Here is a 15,213-nt window from a genome sequence, read left to right as displayed (position 1 = left end):
AAAGAGGCAGGGTCGTGTCGCGGAAAAGTTAGCAAAGATTAATTATAGTGCCCCCCCTTGCCCCGTGTTCGCAAGTATCACTCTCGTCGTTCTCCATGTGAATACAGCTATCAAGTCGATGTAACATACAAGCCATTTGACTGGAGCGAGATCGAGAAAAATTTTACGGATTAACAAGAAAGGTGTAACCACTGAGAAAAGAAAACTTTGTTACGTGGAGGAGTAAGACGGAGTTAGACAGGAGTTTAGCATAGGAGTTTGAAGACAGGCATCTTCAACCCGTTGCTCGCGAGCACCACGGTGCTCCCTGAAGCACCCAGAGTGTCCGATGCTTGTGACCGATTTCGCGCTCGCGAGCACTTGATCAACGTTAGAATTAAATTCCTTGTACAAATTTCGTTTTAGGATTGAAATCATCCTGATTTCATGCATTTGTATGTCGAACTTGCCGAAGATGGGTGCTCTTCTTTTGAGGATGGATACAAGCAGTGCTCACGACTGGGAAAAAGGTTGAAGACCTCTGCTCTAGGACAATATTTCTCAACCTAGGACCATATGGTCCACTTGAGGTACTGGAATATTCTAAGGGAGCCCCAGCGGTGCCAATCAAATGCAAGGAGAGCCGTGCATTCTATGGGGGCAACAGAGAGCTCTAAAAAAAAAATTCAGATATGAAGAAATGAATCATTAAGTGAAATATTGGTGGGGAAAAGGTGTGACTACATTCAGAATCCAGCTGAACTGCTCTTAGAATGAGGCACGTACACAGGCCCATCTTTTCTAGTCATGGCGTTTTCAGTCATGTCCCAGAGGCTGATGGTAGTTGTCTCTCATGATAATGAGAAGCGATGCTACTTTTCAAAGTATAAATCGGTAGACTGATATTTTCAGTCCGGAAGGAGAGGAGCTCTCCCCCTCTCCCCACGATATGACCAGATTCACCCCGCCTCACATCTTTTGCAAGACACCTAATCGTTACCCTAACGATGGGCGAATCTAGTTTTCTTTCTTTCGAAACTTGAATACTTTCAACAATTCCCTAAAACGGGCAACAAGGTCAAAAATGCTGCAACACCTTCAAAAGGTGAAAATATAAAATTTTCCATGAGTGTCTATTCATCACCTGCGAAATAAAATTGTCCAATCAGAAGTAAAAGATAACAATTTGAAATTTGTATGGCGTCTCATTTGGGTCGTCATTGGTAATAATGTTCAAGTCACTTTCAGTAGATTTATCGATGTCCTTCTTAGCTCATTACGGAACATTAGTCGTTACAATTGCCTTGTTTGGGAACGCGTCACCGGTGGAGTGGTTCTATCTCGAGACAACAATCTTGATTTTAATCTAGTACAGCATTTCTCAATCTATGATCCGCGACGATGGCATAGATGGTCCGCATGCAGACTTGATGAAATTGTTCACCCGTTGTAATTGATTTTGGTAGTATCCATACGGATGCAAATAAAATTATACCTTCATACTTATCTCCACCATACATCATCGAGGAGAATGCAGAAAATTTCGATGTAAAAATTTCGACCTAAATACAGGATATCACTAAATTTAGCGAAAAAATTGCAATCCATTGCTTTAAATGCAATTTGCTGATTACTTCTAAAATTGCTGAAGGGCTGCTATGAATCGCAATAGACAAAGATATATTTCACTAAAAAGGTATCCAAATGATCTGATGACCATATTTCATTGAGAAAACTAAAATTCAGTAAACTGCGATCTTAAATAACAATCCGTAAAATACGGCACAACATATCCAATTTTCAGAAAAATCTTTGTCAGAAGTCGGCACAATCACCAACCACGCAACTAAAATTCCAAAAAAGAAAAAAAAAATGGAGAACAAAAACGTTAAGCCTGGGAAAAATGGGAAATGATTATTTATAATTTTTTGCCATAATTATCATAATATAACTTATATTATGAAAACGCTGTGTATCGACTTAAGTGAATATTAAAAAACTCAAATAAATATCAGTGAAAAAACGGGACAACAAAAACTACAGAAATGTCCCCTAATACGGGACACAAGTGGTCCGTAAAACTGTTGCAAACATTTTACTGGTCCTTGTTTTCAGAAAGGTTGAGAAGCGCTGATCTAGCACATGGAGGTGAATATATTCCAAACTTACTCTGCCTGTACTTTTTCCTCTAGTGCGGCGGTGAATACAGTCAAATCCCGTTTTAACGAATACCGTTATAACGAAATTCTCGATTTATATAACGAACACTCTTCTAATCCTCCAGATAAGTTTACCTAGGAACAATGCATAAACATGGAATTTCTTTATATCGAAATTTCGTTGTAACGAAATGATTTACCTGGTTTCTTGGAGGTCGTTATAACGGGATTCGACTGTATAGTCAGGATCTGTGATTTGTCCTTCCCCCCGATCTCTTATCATAGACGCGATATAAGTTCTGTTCTAGAAAGGCGAAGTGACTGCTGAGGGTTCTAATCCTCCAACACTGTTTTGTTACAATTGTTTAAGTTTCCGAAACGACATTCCAATGTGTGGGGACACGTAGTGCACCAGCAAGCCAATCGCTCCACACTTATGGGAGAGGGCCCCAGAAAGCTTCCAACTAATGGTCTCTCTGTCTTCCAGAAAATTCTCAAATTCCCAGAACATCACGTTGCCTGATGCCACGGTGTCGTTAAGATGGCCCTACCGGGGATTGGCCTCATGTTCGTATAGAAGAGCTACACAATGAGATCTGGTGCCATTTTTCGAATTTTAAGTATGTGGATATACAATTTTGTGCACGCACTGACATCAGATAACTTCAAGATACTGGGCTTTCAGAAAATTCTGGGCACTCCAGAATATCACTTTGCCTAAGATCCATGATGTAATAATGGCAAAGCATAGAGCACCCATAAGAAAACTCTAGCCTAGAGGTTCGCAGATTGAACTTATTGAAAATATTTCACTATAAATTTTCTCAATAAGAAGAAATAATCTTGCTACCGAATGAGGAAGAGGGAACGAGAGTATAGAAAATAATCTCTAAAGGGGACAAGTGTGAAAAAGTTTAATAAACACCCACACACAGTGCCGTTTTAACGCATGGGCCCACCCGAGTCTCAAGAGAACAGGGACCTCATAAAAATGAAGAGAAGTTGAATTTTTCGAGAATTTCCCAAGTAGGGCCTTTAGAAAAACATTTGACCCGGGGGGGGGGGGTGCTATGATGCTCTTAAGACGGCCCGGGAAACACTGCTCTCTACGAGATCTTTTTATTAAGATACACGAAAGGCCAGAGACACTGCCACGTTAATATTCCAGAGGGAGAAAAAATATTTGATGGTACAAGTAGACTTTCAAACATTCGGCCATCGATGATCGGTTCCTTCAAATTTTCTGTATGAATTTCGGAGTGCATTTGAAATTGTGGTGCACCATATTGTTTTTTCTTTTTCCTTTATTCAATAAAATTTAAATTCTGTGGAACTGTTATTTAGTTGGCGAACATTAAAATTTCATTCAGCGTTCCATTATTTTCTCTAAAAAACTATTTGTTGTCAAATAGAACTACGGGTTGTCATTTAAATACAGGGTGATTCTAAATTCATGGGACAAACTTTAAAAGGTGATATAAAAAGACACCTACACCAGCATTTTTGGGTCATGGAATGTGTGGTCGAATCGCAATATAGAAAAGGTAGTAGAGGACGTGTGTAGTGAGTGCTCAACAGCACTTGACCATAAACAAATATCATATTTTTTCCGACGGATTTGCTGCGATATGTGAAATCACCCCCATTAGAGGGGTTCAGGGGTATTGCAACGTGGTAGACCTTTTCATGGTGCAGACTGGGTGACCCAAATTCTACCGCAAGTTATTGTACCGCTTCATCATTGTTTGGCGCAGCATAACCTTGATGGTCATGGCACCAATAAAAAAACAAATTTCAATCCAATCCTAAGGTGAATATGCACCCTTGCTTGATAGCACATATCGCTGCAAATCCGTCGGGAAAAAAAATATTTGTTTTTGGTGAAAGTGCTATTGAGCACTCTCTAAATGAAGGGTACTCAACCCTTATGGCTACTTCGTCGCTTTGAATACGGGGCTCGGGCTACTTGATTAAGTGATCCAAGACACCACTGCAGGTCTCTTAAGTTATCTGTAAACGTGCTACGGGCCACCTGAGTGATCTGGAACTTTACTGTGGGTTACTTAAGTGATCGATAAATGTCCCACAGGTCACTTAAGTGCTCTAGAACTGCGTCGCGGTGACCTGTAAATATGCCGTTGGTCACTTAAATTGTCTGGGAATGTGACGTGAGACACTTAAGTGCTCTGGAAATGTGCTGCGGACCACTTGAGCGATATGGAACTGCACTGTCACTTAAGGAAACTGGAAATGCTCCACTGGCTGCTTGAGGGGATCTGAAGCTGTGGCACTTGAGGATCTGTTTATATCTCGCTTAAATTCATTTTTACAAAAATGTACATGGTTGAGCGTGTGTGCTTGTGCAGGACATCTTTTGATCGATGCCGGTGTTGGTTCTCTTTCAGGGGAAAAAAATCATCCGACTTAGTTATGATAATGACTAATATTTAATCGATATAACGATAACTTTCTGTAAACCGAGAGCTCATGTTTTTGTGTCCTTCTCTGACCACCTACGCCAAGCACCTCCCTCCTCTTCCTCTTTTAGTTCTGGTCCCGCCCTTTCATCCCCCCCCCGCTCTAGCTTGACCGCTACTCCTTGGTCATCTCTGCGAAGTTCATTCCTTCTCGTGGGAGAGATAATGTCATAAAATGGGTAGAGGTGCATGCATCCCAGTACATGGCAATACTCTAAATACACCCTCTACCGCCTTTGCTATATTGCGATTCGACCACACAAAATGCTTGTTCAGGTGTCTTATGCAAGGCCGCAACTAGGGGGCCCTTAGGGCTTAGTGCAGAACGTGCACCAAGATGAAGAAGCCTCACCCCACTGCATCAATCCGGAGAGTACCCTGACCTATCAATAGTAGAGAAAAACTAACCTGTCTCACGACGGTCTAAGAAAGATCAGAAAAATACGTATAAATAATATTTGGAAAAAAACCCATAAAAATATGGTTGCCACAGTCGGAATACATCAACCCAATAATAATAAATCGGAGGGAAAAAAGCGAAAATAAACTGCACATAGAAAATATGTCATTCAATTAAGTGTGGATAGCTTCTCAATTACTCCCACCCAACTTATCATATTTCCTCTTGAAGGTTTCTGGGGGGGGGGGGGAGAATGGGATTCACAACAACCGAAGGTAAGTTATTCCATGAATTTACGGCACTATTAGAAAAAAAAAAAAAAAACTTCCCGCGGCACAGCAATCTGGAATTACCACTAATCGAAACTAGTACCCCCAGTCGAAGCAGTTGCACACATGACGGCATAACAACATTTTATCATATCGGTCCCCCCCCCCTTCCCCACGATCTCAACAAAGAGTTTAAAATGAACGCATTGTACGATGGGGGGTGATCACCAAAAGTGTGTAAAGCAGTGATCCCCAACGTGGGCGTTAACACCCCCTTGGAGGCGATGGAAAGTTCCGGGGGGGGGGGTAGAACCTACGGGTATAACATAGGATCCTATGAGTTAGATTGCGTTGGGGGGGATGGGAGAAAAAAATTTCTGAAGAAGGGGGCATGAAAGGCTGGAAAACTATGGTGTATAGTGAACGGAGGTAGCGATAGGTCACCTCCACCTACATCACTCTAAGGCTGGGATTACACTATAAAAGTCTGATAAAATATCTTTTATAAAATTTGAAAAATTCCACCAATAATAAGATCACCGGTTGCACTTGCTCGAATGTAACCGATGCGCTTATAGGTTGAATTTTTTTGGAGTTTGATAAAATAACTTTTATCAAAATTTTACTGTGTAATACCGGCCTAATGCACTTTTGATTTCACCACTCATCAGCTTTGCCCGTACGTATATTACCCTAAAAACATTTAAATTAAACTAAGTGCGTAAAAGATGAGAAAACTGAGAGGAAAAATTATTCAGTAATCTTATATAATGTTAGATTTCTTAACACTTATCAACATGTGCAAACATAACCACTATTCACAGAAGGGCGGGTCTCCGGTCACAGAACGCGTTTTGGCACAGAAAATGGGTGCAAGAATAAATATAATCTCTATCACACACTGACAGAGGGGGGATCTCACTAGGGTTGGTTACAAAATCTTAATTTCTGCTTTCTCAGCGGAAAAACGCTTCTTTTCAAGTCAAACGCCGTTGCCAACCGAAGTGAGATTCCCGGCCAGTATGATAGCGTTATATTGATCCTCTGGAAACGTCACCACCGTATTCTTATTTGCTTTTTTCGTTGGTTTCCTTCTGTGATTATATCAGGCAAAGGATTGTTTACTCTCATAAACACCATTATTGATGCAATTCATTATCTGTACTGAAGTTTATGCGTAATGTCTAGAATATTTGAATGTCATTTCACAGGCGGTTTGGTGAATTCTTAACTGGTGAATGTGACAAATTTTCAATGCACGAATAAAATTCATCAAATTTGTCGAAATGGCCAAAATGCATACAGTGATCACCAGCTTCATCACTCATACCGTAACATATAGCCTACTCGCAGTCAGTACCTTGTTGAGCTATCAGTCATGGGGAATATTCTTTTACACTAAGAAAACAATGTTTCATCGTAAAAACTGAACGATATGATGACAGCATAGTTTATATAATGCACAATATCCATTGTGCCGATAAGTTCAGTCGCCCGACCTTTACAAGCATACGGCAAAACACGCATGGTTAGATGAATGACACGTCAGGCAAGGACCTAAAGAGGTGTCTACCACCTTCATTATCTTATAATCTATTTAAAAGGCACAAAAATCAGTGTCCTCAGTAATGGAGTTAGCCTTGTGGTATACCAGAATGATAAAATACTCCGCATCTTCTGCAAACAATAAACCGATTATTGAAGTTACGTAATATTTGAAGAGGCCATTTATAACAGTCTTATAAACGCACCTGAACGTACTCGTAATGTATTCCAATAGGGTTCTAGTATTGTCCCAGAAGGCGGTTTTACCACTTCTACAACCATAGTGTGAAGTTTCACCGTATCAAACACGTATTCGGCTACTTGTGTATCTTGCTGCGTGATGTTTCTATCGAATTCAATCCACCGTGACTCGACTTTTCGCACTCAATAATCCGCATCAAGATGTGCTTCGAAAAAATTTTCATTCGATGGTCACTTTTGATCTCAGGAAACGGCCCAAATTCAAGCCTATCTCAGTGATCCTGAACTGTTCAAGACCTCAACGAGCCGTAAACCTTGACCTCTTAATCCTTCGGCGTCGAGACCCAGCCGCAAATAAGACGCTTCGATCGGAAGGATGGTATCCAACTTGTCTTTCAAAATGCCTCTGGCTATTAGATCGATGTTTTTTTTGCACAATTCTCCGAAGAACTGATCATGTCACTTAACCACATAGGAGGAGATGGGATTGTCATGTCGATCCACGATGAAGATCAATCAATCCCAGTGAAGTCGAACCAGGGAAAACAAACTTATCCAAAAATAGATCAAATATTCATGCATAGAATAATCGAAGACTTACCTTCGGTCAGTATGCGCAAGGCCGCCAAGAACGATACCAGTGGCACCATGTTCCGGCCGATTAACATCTTCGGAATCCAACCTACAACGGAAGAAACATGTTGGCTCGTTAGAGTCCAGTCGCATCTGTGACCAACATAAAAGTATCTACTCTCACCACATCGTCACGGTATGCTGACCATAAGCGATCATTGTCCAGTCATGTGCCTCTTTTTTTTTTAGGCACATACCGGACCCACCGATATCCAGTCGTAAAAAAAAAAAGAAAGGTTTTTAGTGATATTCTGTCCAAAAGCTCTTCTTCCGGAAATAGGAAGCATGGGTGAACGCCCTGCCCCGTATATCCGGGCCTATGGGTGTTTCGTTCGGTTGGGAAGAGAGGGTTAAACTGGTTGTGTGTGTGTGTGCAGTTAGTTTGGTGCCCACCAGAACTTGCCCATCATCATCATCGTCGTTGTCCCGTCCACCCCCCTCCATCCAGAAAAAACCGATCCTCTCTCAGCCTTTTGTGATGGATGACGATAGCCGTTGTGTGTACACGGTGGATTCCAGGATTATATTGTTAGGTTTTTAGGTATGAAAAGAGGACAAGGGTTTTTCAGTTTATTCCCACCATAGTTTTTCATTTATTTATTTAGGGAAGAATTTCGCCAGAATGGACCATGGCGTGTAGGGAAAGATGAAACTTTTGGAGACTATTCAGGTCAATGGGTCAGAAATGAAAGCAATTCGACAAGTAGCTGTTTTCTTTTCCCCTGGTCTAAAAAAAGTCTAAAAAAGCGTATTTTGTAAGTTTTCAACATGTATTTTAGCTAGAAAATGACCAGTTGTCCTTTTTTTCCCTCCCACTCCATAGCGGTGGATGAACAGTGGAATCAACTCGTTTAATCGATGGTATTAGTAATTGCATCGATTTAGTTTTCATATTTCTCCTGCAGATGGACACTGTCCGAATCTTTGGTTCTCATTAGATTTGCATTTTGAGTTTTTTTTATAAATCTAATTCGTAAAATTCCTTTGCTTATACAGTCTCGATGCCGCTTGTTATTATAATCACGGATAGTGTTATCATTCTGGCATTGTTATCACTTTCGCTAAGTACGGACCAATATCGTAACATAAGAGCAAAATTCGTTCGTACTTATCAGACTTTAGTTTATGTTATCAAGTTTTTTTTTCCTTTTTGCATGTTTTGAAGATAAAGTTGTGAGCCGGATTCCCCCCCCCCCAATAAAAGTTATCGTTATCAATCTACTAAACCAGACACATGCACCTCGTCCATATTCCTCTGCGGAACTACTAACGAATTGGTACATGTTGGAATGTGTGTGTACGTATAGTGAACCTTCCGCGAAGTTTGCTTCTGTGTAATGCTTGTTATGCGTAGTGCTGCCATCTGCAATGAATTTTTTAAACTATGAGGTTTTCCCTCAACCCACAGTGAGCGAAGTGTAATGAATAATGGTACCGCTGTGTAGTTATGTTGCTCTCTGCGGCGAGATTTTTTAACGGGAAGATCGGCTCGCATTCGCGCCTCGAAGTTGGTAACCGCAGAAAACCAACTTCACCGGACCACCACTGCGGCGACGGTGGGGTTTGAAACCGGATCCTCGCGATAGTTATTATATTGAGAAAATAGCGACAGACTCTCCCACAAAAAAACTAATCCGAGTCTTCAAGAAACTGTAAGGCATAATTAACACGAAAGCATTAGTATAAGACCGGGATTACACTATAAAAGAGTTTTATAAAAGTTTTTTTTATAAAACTTGAAAAATGCAAGCAATAACAGTACCGGTTATAGAGAGATATAGATGGCTTCTTTCTCAGCCAGAGATATCAAGGAAACAGTTATTTTCCGGATATTATGCTGAGGTGAGCTCGGAAAGAAAAGTCATCACGTCTCCGCCGGGACTCGAACCCAGGCCTCTTGCATACCGGGCAAGAGGCCTGGGTTCGAGTCCCGGCGGAGACGTGATGACTTTTCTTTCCGAGCTCACCTCAGCATAATATCCGGAAAATAACTGTTTCCTTGAGTACCGGTTATATTCGCGTAAATGCAACCGATCGTCTAAGGCCAGTATATTACACTATAAAAGTTTGATAAAAATTATTTTATAAAACTGGAAAAATGTAACCAATAAGCACATCTGTTACATTCGAGCAAACTTAACTGATCCGTCTATTGGTCGCATTTTTCAAGTTTTATAAGCGAACTTTTATCGAACTTTTATAGTGTAATCCCGGCCTAAGAAAGGCAATGAACTATAATGTCTGTGTGCTAGTGTAATTATTATTTGGCTAATAAAAACTACTTTTTCAACACAAGTGTCAATTTGTCGTTGTATAATACAAAAAATATTTTAGTCTATTAGAATTTTCATTCGAAAATATATACAGGGTGTCCAGTAACTCCCGATTCGGCCTTTATCTCATCAATCGTTCGTCGTAGAGGTATGGCTCTAATTTGAAAAATGTTCAAAATGTGTTCAAAAATCATTCTGTACGAGCTTGAGACTGAAAAAAAAATGTTTTTACGCTCTAACTTTCAATTAGAAAGTTGTTGCCCTGTCTCTCTTGACGCCTGAAGCCAAAAAAAAAAAAAATTATATAAAATAATTCCATGATTCTTTCAGTGCAATATTCTCTGAGATATCTGAATTCCAGAAAGTCGGAAAAACACTGGGAAAGAATGGCGTAACTAATTGTTGAAGATGTTATTAATTTACGATCATTATTGTTATAACGAGTCGCGGAATGGCAACAGTATGGCATTCCAATGTCGGTTGTTATAGTAACAGACGTCTCGGCTGGATGTTTATTATTGAAGTTTCAGTTATGTTTTCGTTCGTAATCTTTGTAGCATAGCATCACTGAACATGGTGGTAGCGGTGTTGTACCTCCATCTTAGAGCAGGGAAGAAGCCGAATTGCTTCAGCATGAACGAAGTAGCGCAGCGTGAAACCATCAGCCGACGGCCGCCGCCTGTCCATGATTTGCAGTTACCAAGTCTCGCATTCGGAGAAGAACCTGCAGCGAATTGGAAGTTATTTCGCCGTAGGTGAAACAACTACCTCACCCTCCGTCAACTGGAGCTTCAGTGTGGCACCGCAACCCTCTATACCAGAGACCGATTTGGGAAGGAGCCTGAGTAACGAAGCAGATCACATATTTTTCACGCACGTATGAGATCCGTACAAATTGAGGGTTCCACGTTGAGTAGAAGCAGACAATTCATTAAACCACGTGTCCACAAAAAGATATGGAAATCAAGCAAACAGCTTCACAGCCAGCCTGTCACCACCAAGACAATCCGACATCCCTACCTGAGATGCAAGAGCCTGAGTAAGAAAGCCAGAAAGAAGTGATCCTAAATCTCCAGCAACCAAGGATGAGGTATCACACCAATGCCAGGTTCCAACACCACAGAAACAGGTAACAGGCCTGTCATCACAGACAACCCGGGACAATGGATCTCACACGGTCACAAGATGGGGTCGCTTGGTAAAGCTTCCATCTAGGCTAACTTACTCTCACAAATTATAAGAAACTTATGGTTTTTCCCCTAAAGGGAGGAAGATGTTATTAATTTATTATCATTATTATTACAACGCGTAGCGGAATGGCAACAGTAGTATGGCATTCGAATGTCGGCTCGGTTGCTATGGGAACAGATGTCTCGGCTGGATGTTTATTATTAAAGTTTTCAGTTATGTGTTCTCGTTCGTAATCGATGTAGCATCGTATCTCTAAACACTAATGGAAAAACACTTCTTTAGTCATTCATGCTGTTCTTTCCCAACTTTTCGATGAATTTTGAATTAAAATATCTCAGTGAGTATTGCACTTGCAAACATGGAAATTTTGTTTTGCTGGCGTCAGGGAAGACATGACAACATCTTTCTAATTAGAAGTTAGAGAACGGGGTGACCGTTTAAAATTGAATTTTTTTTTTTTGACGCACCATATTTTCACTCTTAAAACTGGTACAAAATCGTAAAATGGTACAACTCTGCGCCAAGATTACAACACTGTTCCACACACGATTACTAAACGTCAACGCGTTCCAGCGGTCAATGGTTGCGGCAGTAAAAGTTCGGAAAAATACTGGTAAGAAGGTATATGTATGTAGAGGTAATATTGGGTAATGATTTGATATGGACAGGGTTTTTCGTGCTCCGTGGCTTCTAGAGGCGTCCCTGTGAGATGTTGATTTCTGTGCCCCTTTTTCCTCTTTTACTTTGTAATTGGTACTTTTATAATTGAAAACACCACTTTTTTAATTATTCTGAGAGCAAGTGAGCCGCGGGTGACATAAAACTCATTTCCCTATAAGGTCTTATTGTGCCTTTAAGGGGCCCGGGGCAGACTTCTATTTGGGGAAAGCAGGGGTCTGCCCAGACATTTTTGCAAGTTCCTGTTTTTGTGAACATTTTCTTTATTTTTGTAAAAAAGTGTCATTGATTTTGTGAGAAATGAGTAGTTTCGTGGGAAGCGAAATAATCTAGTTGATGTATCGCAAAAGAAATGAAATTTCAAATTTATGGATTCATTATTATTATTTTTTATTTCGTGAAGGGTTCGTTTTTTTGATCCGGAATTTTGTGAAGGGTCCGGGAAAGCGGACCCAAATTTTGGATGAACCAGACCCCTGGTAAGTGTAAATTTTTGTGGGCCCCATTCAGCTCGGAGCCCTGGGACAGTGGCCCGTTTGCCCCAGCCTAGTTACGTTCTTGATTTCCTATCATATTTATTGTTGAAAACGCAAGTTTTTTTTAATCCAAGAAATACACACGGAAGAGAATTTTTTTTTTCTCCCCAGGGAAGGGAGTGGCAAGTGAGAGGAGAAGGTAACGTAGCAACAGGGCCGCAAATTGGGGGGGAGCAGGCGGGTCTTGTGCCCCGGGCGCTGAACCAGAAGGGGGGAGGGTGCCGGATTCACCCTTTAACTGCTTCTACATTGCAAGGGGCGCTAAAATGTCGACTTGCCCCGGGTGACAAAATATCTAGTTGCGGCCCTGCGTAGAAAGAACAGGTTTTTGAAGAGTTAATACGGCACAGTGCAGGATAGGAAGTGCATCAGCGTAACTCTTTTATCAAACATTGATGAGGAGGCAATATCTGATGAAAGATTTCCCACCACTGGGAATATTGGTCCACTGTCAACTATCTCAGATGATAATGAAATAAATGTATCATCTATATGAACCAACAAATCCAGTGATGTGTCAGTTGAGCCCGGATATAGCGAAGTGGCACGTGAAAAACATTCGACAGATCCGATATTCGTGGAAACCGACGCAACGTAAATATTCGAGTTTAATGAGGAAAATTCACTCCTCAACCTATTCGCGATGATGGAAGAGGTGGTCCTCGAACAGACTTAAAAATTCAAGCAAAGTAAAATGAAAATTATTTACGTTTGCGTCACAGACATTAAAGATGTTCACGTAGCTTTTGAATGTGCCCATTACGCTATCAGATTTTTTTGTCAAACTTATTTTATAAATTATCTTTGACAAAGACCTTTTATAGTGTAATACCGGCCTTAGACACATCCCCACAAGATAGAAGCGATGATTCGTATTACGAGCAAAAATTTTGCTCTTTGTTTATTTATTGTCACGTTTTCTCAATTAAGCTCATGTTTTTTTTGCTTTCGTGCACACACGTACTGTGGAATTGTAGGTAATATTCTCCCCCCTACAGTGTACGGTCAGCGTGCCTCACTGGAAAAATTGTGTGTGACTATTATACGAAACTAGTAGATGTCGCATTATAATCGCGTGTATATGAGTTTGTTTATTATATAAATTCTGCTTGGCCAGGAGTTGACCATAGACGAACTGATGGACCTCCATTGCATTCAACATCAAGAGCTTATTATATTGAGAGCATCTTTTACTGAGGAAGAGAGAGAAGAGATTTCACTTTCGAAAAGTAAGAAGTTCCTCACTTTTCAAATGTGATTAGAGAGATGTGTAAAATGTGGAAATCCGTTCAAAATTCTGTAGAAAAGTACCAATGAAATAGAAGCACATAAAAGCAAGCAATAAATCTGTCCAACCACAATGCAATTTCCCGGGAAATCCTAAAAAGGAGGCAAAAGCAAGTGTCATTGAATACGTTTTTTTTTTTTTTTAAATCACTCAAAAAGAATAAGAATGCAAAAACAAGTGAGTCCGTAAATCGTCCAACACGAGATAGTCCTCTTCTTTATCTCGTTGCTTAGAGTAAGTTAATTTGTATACATTATCTTATCGCCTGTTTGTTTATGGCGTTATTATATTATATATACTGTACATATTTCACTTGAAAACTCTAATTCTTCACCTCACTTTCTGTGTGTGTGGCCCCTTCAGCACTTGTTGTGGAAGCCCTTTCCAACTGTGGCCCCCTTTTAGAGTATCCCAGGGCCACAAACGGGCCACATGGCATCAGGTTGCGAACTACTGCAGTATTATGATTTATTGTAACATGCAAAAAAAAAAATAATTTCACTGGAACTTTTGCTGTCACCTATCGAATAAAACTTTTATAATTTTCCGATTGAAGTTGCTGACTAGCTTCTGAAACGCTTGATAAAATAACAACAAAAAATATTTTATCGTAATAACAGTATTTTAAAAAGCAATAATATATATAAAATTACTCAAATTTGCCAAATAATTTTATCAGTTAATATTTATATAAAGAATATAATATCAGTAAATTTCGTCAAAAGGAGACGTCCTTAAACGTAAAACAAAAAAACCAGACCAGAATCGAACCAAGACGGCTCTACTTTGCAAATTACTCATATTATTTTACTTTACAAAAATATTAACCGTTAAAATTTTGAAGTGAATTTCATAATTTATAAAATATTATTGTTTACAAAAATATTTTATCACATAACATTATCTTATTTTTTTCAATATAATTCACCAATTAGAAAATTTTTTACCAATGTCGATTGAAAAATCATATTAGCTTTATTCGATAGGTGGCAGCAGATATTTCCGATCAATGGATTTATGTTTTTAACAAATTAGATTGCAGTAGTTCTTAACATGGTGCCATATGGCCCTCTAGCGTCTCTTGGGGGGGGGGGAGGTGAGGAGCACAGGTGAAAATCAGATGAAGGGGAGCCATGACAAGTGCTGAAGAGGGGCCCTCAGAGTGATAAATTTCAAGTGAATTATGGTGGGAGAAAATTTTAATACTTTCTGAATCCAGCACAGCATGGGACCAGTACCATCTAAATCCGCGGGCTCATATCGGCAGGGCCCGGGCCCTCATATCCATAGGGTGGCACATGATGAGATCTGGTTCTACAATTTCTGGATGTAATTAATATATAAGCTATTACTTCTCCCCAGCCAAGTGACCCCAGAACACTTTGTCAGTGCCGTCTTAATACGTGGGCCGACCCTGGAACGGCCCGAGGGCCTCAAGTTTGAAAGGGGTGCTCATGATAACGATATTTGGTCAGAATTTTCGAGAGCTTCAATATGTGAGCAGCATACTAGACAGGCATTTCTATCCAAGTACGAGGAAATGTGAATGCACAGCACTGTGAACGGAGGCTCTGTTTGATTATT

At 40.2% G+C, this 15,213-nt stretch overlaps 1 protein-coding gene across 2 annotated transcripts in view; it reads right to left on the bottom strand.

Moving 5' to 3' along the window:
• Positions 1–7,744, bottom strand: part of LOC149080752 (uncharacterized) — a 63,171-nt gene extending 55,427 nt beyond the window's left edge. For both annotated transcript variants that reach the window (XM_089237432.1, XM_089237433.1), the window contains exon 1: positions 7,632–7,744. In XM_089237432.1, coding sequence (XP_089093558.1) covers positions 7,632–7,698 — 67 coding nt within the window. In that variant the 5' untranslated portion in view covers positions 7,699–7,744. The remainder of the gene's footprint in view (positions 1–7,631) is intronic.
• Positions 7,745–15,213: the final 7,469 nt, after the last annotated feature.

This window comes from Pholcus phalangioides, unplaced genomic scaffold, assembly GCF_987345545.1.
Source record: "Pholcus phalangioides strain wild (caught in Gottingen) unplaced genomic scaffold, Ppha-v1.0 ptg000010l_1, whole genome shotgun sequence".
Taxonomy (NCBI): Eukaryota; Metazoa; Arthropoda; class Arachnida; order Araneae; family Pholcidae; genus Pholcus; species Pholcus phalangioides.
This window is presented reverse-complemented; position numbering and strand designations above follow the sequence as displayed.